The sequence below is a fragment of the Pagrus pagrus genome (genome assembly GCF_965226575.1).
Source record: "Pagrus pagrus genome assembly, chromosome: 22".
In the NCBI taxonomy this organism is placed as follows: Eukaryota; Metazoa; Chordata; class Actinopteri; order Spariformes; family Sparidae; genus Pagrus; species Pagrus pagrus.
This window is the reverse complement of record NC_140204.1, coordinates 1,505,860-1,513,962: the sequence shown is the minus strand read 5'-3', so window position 1 is coordinate 1,513,962 and position 8,103 is coordinate 1,505,860. Positions and strand designations below refer to the sequence as shown.

The 8,103-nt window shown below is 43.0% G+C and overlaps 1 protein-coding gene across 1 annotated transcript; it reads left to right on the top strand.

Annotated features, from left to right (window-relative positions):
• Nucleotides 1–473: 473 nt before the first annotated feature.
• Nucleotides 474–7,681, top strand: LOC311251799 (complement factor I-like; the record flags this gene model as incomplete). The annotated part of the gene is made up of 17 exons (XM_084344442.1): nucleotides 474–533; nucleotides 1,022–1,062; nucleotides 1,222–1,395; nucleotides 1,734–2,054; nucleotides 2,141–2,328; nucleotides 2,427–2,534; nucleotides 2,751–2,864; nucleotides 3,179–3,214; nucleotides 3,332–3,352; nucleotides 4,192–4,334; nucleotides 4,473–4,576; nucleotides 5,340–5,372; nucleotides 5,489–5,593; nucleotides 5,695–5,870; nucleotides 6,809–6,910; nucleotides 6,995–7,143; nucleotides 7,513–7,681. The coding sequence occupies 17 exons, from the start codon at nucleotides 474–476 to the stop codon at nucleotides 7,579–7,581; spliced, it is 1,944 nt and encodes a 647-aa protein (XP_084200568.1). The 3' UTR covers nucleotides 7,582–7,681.
• Between the last annotated feature and the right edge of the window lie 422 nt (nucleotides 7,682–8,103).

Sequence of the window (8,103 nt, the reverse complement as noted above, 5' to 3'; positions counted from 1 at the left end):
AGACCGCTGAGTCGCTGTGGCCTCAGTGAGGAACACCAGGTGAGTTGACACAGTGTTGAACATTAACTTGTACAAATATTTTGTAATTGTGTGAAATTCATGAATTTCATTTTCTGTTATTGGAATCGGCTGTTTGGTTTCGCAGTGATCTGGCACGTTTTAACCCTTTAAACACAAATGTATGTATTTCGTAATGTTGTGGACCATCGATCATCATCGTGGAGCTGCCTCACAGGCTGAACTCAGGGCTGAAAATGTCCAACGTGTCACAGGACAAGCTAATGATTGATTGATGACATCATCGGTGGACATATGAGACGTGTCATCTGCCCAATTTCTCCTTTATAAAGAGAATTAGTGCTTCAGGACAGTTTGTTTGTAATATTTGTCTCTCAGAGGAGAATTAAGATATTTTCTTCTGCAGTTAAAACATTTTTGTAAAAAGTCGACTTCTGGCGTTTGTGTTTGTCAGGATGACGTCCGCCGGAGTTTCTCTTCTCTTGCTGTTTAGTCTCATCTCTCAATCTGTCACGGTAGGTTAGCCTGTTAGCCTGTTAGCATTTAAATACTTTCCATAATACTTAATAGTTATGTATCTTTTTTAATGTTCTTCAGTTCAACAGAAGCTGTGAGTTCAGCTGACAAAAAAAAGTAAACTCATAAATTAATGTAAAGCAACGACTGCACCAGTGACAATTGTTACATTTGTATTAAATGGTTTGTTATTGTTAACAACAACAACAAACCATTTATTAAGCAAACGTAAAGGTTCATAAACATCAGCTATTACTGTATAATGGACATCAAATAATCTTTTTAGATGAACTGCTCAGGTTTTATTATATATTTACAAAGTATAATAACATCATTTGAATTACATCTTCAAACTAACGTTCATAAAGTTTTGTAACATATAAAAAACACGGCTCAATTATTTGTAAGCTAATGCGTGACGTTACTGTAAACAAACGTGTTTTTGTCGCTCGTCTTTGTGAGATTTGTTGTTGTTTATTCTCGACAGGCTGACGAGTTTCTGGGACCTGCCGAGTGTCTTGAAAGGAAGTGAGTTCTCTGCTCTCTGATTGGCTGGACTTGTTGTTGCTTTGAGTTTATTTTTCCGTCCTTGTTGTTTTTCTCTTGTTGGTTTTCATTCGTTCCCTGTTTTGTGTATATATTATCTACATTCTCACCTCGTCCTCTCTCCTCTGTCTCATCCTCCAGCTTCACCCGTCAGTCATGCGACCTGGTGTTTTGTCCTCCGTGGCAGTATTGTGTGGACGGACGTTGCTCCTGTAGAACCCCCTACAGCTGTCCCTCAGAGGACGTCAGCCCGGTCTGTGGACACAACAGCAGGCAGCTCCGCTCATATTGCCAGGTGACATCAGTACTGTGGACGTTTGTGTTACAGCTGAAGAGAAAACACCGACACACACTGTTTTAACAATGTACAGCCTTTGAAAATGAAGTTATTTAAAAACTAAAATACATGAGGACACAGTCTCTGTACATGAGGACACAGCCTCTTTACATGAGGACACAGCCTCTTTACATGAGGACACAGCCTGTACATGAGGACACAGTCTCTGTACATGAGGACACAGCCTCTTTACATGAGGACACAGTCTCTGTACATGAGGACACAGCCCTTTGTACATGAGGACACAGTCTCTGTACATGAGGACACAGCCTCTGTCCTTCCTGTCTTCTTGTCTCACAGATGTGTTGTGTTCCAGGCGATGGCTCTCTCCTGTCGGACCAACAAACCCATCATGTCTCACTTCGGGGACGCCTGCACAGGTTCGTTCTCAGAGACAAACACTGAATGTACGATGTCCTCACGGCGCCTCGTCTCATCTTCGTCTTTCTCTCGCTTCAGCCGATCAGCCGAAGTTCAGAGGCTCCATAGATGAAGGCACAGGACTGGTCCGGCTCTTTATGCCCGGCACTGGGAGCACTGGGAGCACTGGGGGAGGTGTGGAGGAGTTACTGGTGTGTCTGGAGCTGTGGGACACGGCTGCAGCTAACGTGGCCTGCAGGGCGGAGGGACACCCGCTGTGAGAGGACACACATGAACATGTGAGGACACTGTCTGAACCTCTAGACTGTTTCTAAAGGAGTGATAATTGTTTTGTGTGTCCAGTGGTGCAGCGTCTGCAGGAGCCACGTCCCACGATGTCCTGAGGAGCGTCGACAACGACCAGCTGCTGCCCAGCAAATGTGTGAGCGTCCGTTGCCAAGGTTACGAGAACTCCCTGGCAGAGTGTGTGATCTACGACAAGAGGAGCGCCGACGACAGGGTCGCTACGGCAACCTGCATACAGCCACCAGGTGAGCGACTGAAGTCCACTTTGTTCAGTTTGATCCAACTATCATCAGTACTGACGTGTGTGTGTGTGTGTGTGTGTGTGTGTGTGTGTGTGTGTCAGATGAGCGGTGTGAGTTCAGGTGTGTGAACAGGAAGTGTGTGTCTTTCAGCCAGACGTGTGACGGTGTCGACGACTGTGGCGACCGCAGTGATGAAATGTGCTGCAAGAGTAAGACGCAGACACACAGAGAGGATCACACTGTTTCAACGTCACCAGAGTCCCTTAACAAATGTGTCAGTTTAGTGAGTTGTTGAGTTGGAGACACACTATAAACTGTGTGAAACTCTGTCTCTGACTGATTCTCACTTATTTGTTCCTTCTTGTGAATTCAGCAGATGTTCGACATGAAGTTAAAAGTGTGTAAATCTGTCATGTGTTCGTCAGAGTGCAGGAACGGAGCTTTCCGCTGCAGCACAGGTGTGTGTTTGCATAAAGAAGCTGTCGGCGACGGACAGATCGACTGTCTGGATGGAGAGGACGAATCCAAGAGACACAGACGTACTGACCACACACACACACACACACACACACACACACACACGTTATCTGTCCACCAGCTGTCTCTGTTGAACCAAAAGTAAAGACGGCTTCTGTCACAAAGTGGCCTGTTTATAAAGTGTGCACTGTTAATATCCAGGCTCCGTTCAAACAGTGATGACGTCTCTGCACTAGAGGGCAGTGTGGAGCAGCAGAGGAAAAACAAACTTGGATTTTAAAGTCCTCAGAAACTACAGAAGAGGATTAGGGACACTGACTTTAATCTCAACAGTGTCAGGTTTTTTCTCATGAATGTATTTTTATCTGCCCGACAGAGCCGGAGACGTCACTTCCTGTTCTCACCAACACAGGTAACCAACACTTCCTGTTTCAGGGCAACATGGTGACTGCTGCGGCTTCGATGATATCCTGTTGTTTCTGTGACGACGACGACAATAATATATTTGTTCTGTTTCTTTTTTTTTCAGAGTACATCTCTCCTAAAGTTGGTAAATGAGTTATAAATATGATGGTACGGTGAGTGGTAAAAACCACAGTCAGTGCTTTACAGAAGGAAACACATACAATAGAATAATGTGGGTGATAAACTCAAGTTGCGAGTGGTAAAAACAACATTAGCTAATAAGATGATGTCAAAAAAGATACAAGATACAAAAAAAAATGGGCTTTGAGCTTTTTCTTAAAACTATAACCAATAAATGGGGTTTAACACAGTATAATGTACGTATGTGTTATTGTGGACGGCAATATAGTAAAACAGAGTCGTGATAATGAAATATGTCTTCATAGGATAACAAAGACTTAACATTCAAAAACACTTCAGCTACAACAAAATAATAAGTCATAAAACATGTTAATATACTTATTATAAATCAGTTGTTAGTTGTTTAGGCCTGAAAAAGCTGAAAAATAGTTTTGCTAATATTTGCTAATAAAAATTAATAAAAAATATTTAGAGGCGTAAAACGTAAAAACAAGAGGCGTATCTCATGCAGCCAGTGTAGTTACGTGATCCCAACATGATTTTGAGTCAATTGATCACATGACCTGGAAGCTATTGAGCTAACATGCTAATATTTACATATAAAGATTAATACAAAATAATAAAATAGTGATAGTGAAGTATGTCTTCATAGGATAACAAAGACTTAACATTCAAAAACTCTTCAGCTACAACAAAATCACAAAGTCATAAAACATGTTAATATACTTATTGTGACTCAGTTGTTAGCAGGTTTTGAGGAAACCACATGATTTAGACCTAAATAGTTGTGTAACAGTAGCGATTATAAGCTATTTTTGTATTTTAAATGGTGTTTTTGTGTAGAGACGAGGGCCACCAGAGAGCAGCTGGAGTCCAAGCTGAAATGTGGGGTTCCTAAAACAACAAAAGTGATGGATGAGGATGTGGCGGTGCGAGGAAGAGGAGGCCGCGTCAGGAGAGTGGTGGGAGGACTGCGGACAGCGCCGGTCAGTCCGTCCATCTAATATTCTTTTGTTATCTTCATTACCTCTAAAATCACATGCTGTTAATTAGACAGGGTGCAGATGTTATCTACCCACATCTGGCCTGAAAACTGTTTACAGTTAAGTTCGGTCTGTGTGCAGACTCAGGTCCAGTGGCAGGTTGCTATAGAAGAGGCCGGAAGGTTTCGCTGTGGAGGAACGTATATCGGAGGCTGCTGGGTAATCACTGCTGCTCACTGCATGAGGTAGGACACATTAATGGTTATTAATACCGTTATAGAGGATACAGTTTGTCTTTATAATCAGTTAATGGTTCCAGTGTGATGACTTCATGTTTTTCTCTTTGGGTTTTGGACTGATGGTTTCACATTTATATGCATCACCTTCTATGTTTAGAAGACACAATAATGAATTTGCTGGTCGGGAAACACATTTGACGAATAGCCAACTAGCATGCTATTTCTTAACTGTACGTTCAGTGGGTGTCTGGTGTTAATGGGTTGAGCTTCTCTTTTTCGGTGAGTCTGTAAAACATACACCCAGCAGTGAAAATGACACAGATCAACAGTAGTTTCCTCAGAAGATACACCGACCCCTTCGGCTGTCGCAGCTGTAGTGTGTCTAAGTGGACCAGCAGAAGGACATCTGCTCTGCATAACGAGCCCAGAAACAGTCTGCCAGCCAAAAGCAGTTGAGGAGGATGAGTGACCCTGAAAGCAGAAGACCGTGAGGGAGACCAAAGAGGTCGGGGTATTTACTGGGGAAACTACAGCTCATGAACCACTGCATCAGAACCGCGATCGATGTACCAGAGCGCTGTTGAGCTCAATCAGGGTCGACTCAAAGTGTTGACGAGACAACTGTGTTGTTGTTTCAAAGACCCTGATTGGTCGGAAGCTGGAGAGACAAAGTGGAGGAGTCTACAGTTGCCAGTCGGCAGTAAAAGTCATTGACGGTGTCTTGCCTCTCTGTCTCGGTGGGATTCATGTCTCTCGTCTTCTCTTCCAGGGCAGACGGAGTTTCTGGTCAAACTGGCCAAAGGTGATTATTTCTCTATTTTACTAATGAGCTGTTTAATTTGCGAAAGTCTTTTTGTTGAAGTCTGTTTTCTCTCTCACACACTGATTGTCGGTCTCTTGCCCACCTCTCTCCTGCAGGCTGAACCTTGCTGAGTTGAGAGTGAAGTTTTCTCTCTGGAGGAAGAACAAAGTTCAGGCCTCAACAGATATTGCTGCTGTTCAGGATGTCCACGTCCACCCTCGGTATGCACACCAGAGGTTTCTGCAATCATCTAAACCTGCAACCAATCAAATAACAAACCATCCGTCTATAATGTCTCAATCACCCACTCACTCAAATAAAGGTTCGACAGCACCAGCGGTGAGAATGACATCGCCCTGGTGCAGCTGATGAAATTTCCATACTCAGAGGAGTGTTTGCCGGACAATCCTGCGATCAGCCCGATCTGCGTTCCCTGGACCTCCAGACTCTTCCATCCCAACCACACCTGCAGCATCTCTGGATGGGGACGCACCGCAGGTACAGTTACTAATGTAGTAGTAAGTAGAACGAATGTGTTAGTTAGCAGAAGGTAACGTTTGTTAATTTATCGTCAAGATTATACAACGAGCTCATTCTGTGGCACATTGAAGAACATGAAGTCTTTCAGGATGCATGACTTCAAGCAAAATACTTACTAGGTACTATAATTTCAGCAGAGCCTCGATGGGATTAACCAATAGCAAAGCCTGTAAGAGGGCTATTCTTGTACTCATAGACCTGGAGTTATATCTAATAACTACTATTAGGATGTATCTGGCCATGTGGGCACTTGTGGTCTACTTCAGGACTAGTTGTGTGTTGCTGGACTCCTTCAGTCGTATCTGTCTTTGCCAGAGTCGGTCCATTACACAACATAGTGGCCTCGGGGCAGAACCACAGCCACGCAGGATTCTTGTTGTTTTTCAGGGTGACAGAGGAGGTTGAGTTACATGTTTGGAAGACGCAAGAAGGTGAAACTGGTCGGGCAGCATGTCTGTTGATGCACCGTCACTGACATATTTAGCTCTTGGTTGTTTTCATGCTTGTAACTCACTCAAACAGCTCAGTGAACAGATGCATGCTGGGACAGGACAGAGACCTTCTTACACATGTTACATTCTTAAACGCGTTCAGGTAGTGTGGGCACATTTAGCATGATCGTGTGGCGTGCTAAATTTAGAAATTAAGCATGCTATATTTGCATTCATGGCTCAAGACTAATGGCATCCTGTGGTCCGGGAGATGATAGAAAATATTTGGAGGGTGAACGGAGATCTTACTCCAGAAAGAACCGAGTCCAACTGATGCTGACGTGTGTTCAGTCATCAGTTTCAAAAGTTTCCCGTCTGCTTGGGTTTTATTGTTGTTGTGAGACCTTGCTGTACACATTATTTACTGTTCTGATATCCTGATACTGACGACCAACCTCTCTGCAGATGGTAGACTACCTCAGTACCTTCAGTCGGTCAATGTTTCCCTCATCGAAGACTGTCAGAGATTTTACAAAGACAACTTTAAACCCGGCATGATGTGTGCAGGTAGGCACGCTCATATCTTAATGTCTTGATGTTTATTGTGTTTACAAGAAGAGTACGTGTGAGGTTTGTTTATTATGTGTGCAGGTGATCTGGCAGGCGAAGTGGACTCCTGTCAGGGGGACAGTGGAGGTCCTCTGGTTTGTGAGGATGAACTCGGTGTTTCTTACCTGTGGGGCATCGTCAGCTGGGGAAGAAGGTGTGGTCAGCCTGGATCTCCTGGAGTTTATACGCAGGTAAAACATTTACCAGCAAATGACTTGTTTATTCTGAGGCTGATATGATTATATAGTTCTGACTTCTGGTATCTACTGAAGAGAACCAGATCTACTAAAGTGGAAATCTAGTAATCTAACGCAAAGATTACTACGATATTTACACGGGATGGCAAGTTTGGTCGGTCCATTGACATTTGTGTTCTCCAGAAGATGATGAGGTTGACATATTAGATGGATTACCATGAAATGTGGTTCACAAATTCATGCCCCCCCAGGATGAATTAAGATTACTTGATATTTTAGGGTGTAGTAAATCCCATCTTATTTTGTAGTGAATGACAGTAAACCTATCGATGATAAAACTCTCTTTATGTCTCCCTCTTTCAGGTCGCTCATTTCTTCGAGTGGATCAGACGTCACACGGGCTGGCCTGCTGTGACTAAGTTTAACTCCTGATAAGACTCTCAAACAACCCACCACATCAGGATTAAACATATTTAACCTTGTCTGTAGCTCAAACTGTAATTGTAAATGTCTTTATTTTCAATGAGTTATAAAATTGGATTAGAAAGCAAAAAGTAAAAAAAAACTGTTAATTTATTGTTATGTAATAAAAAACTGTTGAAATCTGCCTTATCACTGAGTTGATACTTGTTGTTCCTGTTAGCATCATTCATGTTGATTAAAGAGCACTTTTCCATCAAACTGAACAAACTAACATCATCAGACAATGTGGACAAACACTTTGACACAAACACAGTCAGCAGCTCAAACTGATTCATCTCGCTGATCATGTGGGCAGCTGGTAGATTTGTTTGTGGTTGTGTGTAACGTACTAAAACCTCGGCCGAGAAGTTTGCTTGACTCACAGATAAATACACAGGGATTTTGTAACGCTCTTTTATTGATACAGTGTTGAACATTAGCTTATTTGTTCTTCCATCCATCCATTTATTCTGTCCAGGGTCGCCTGTCCCG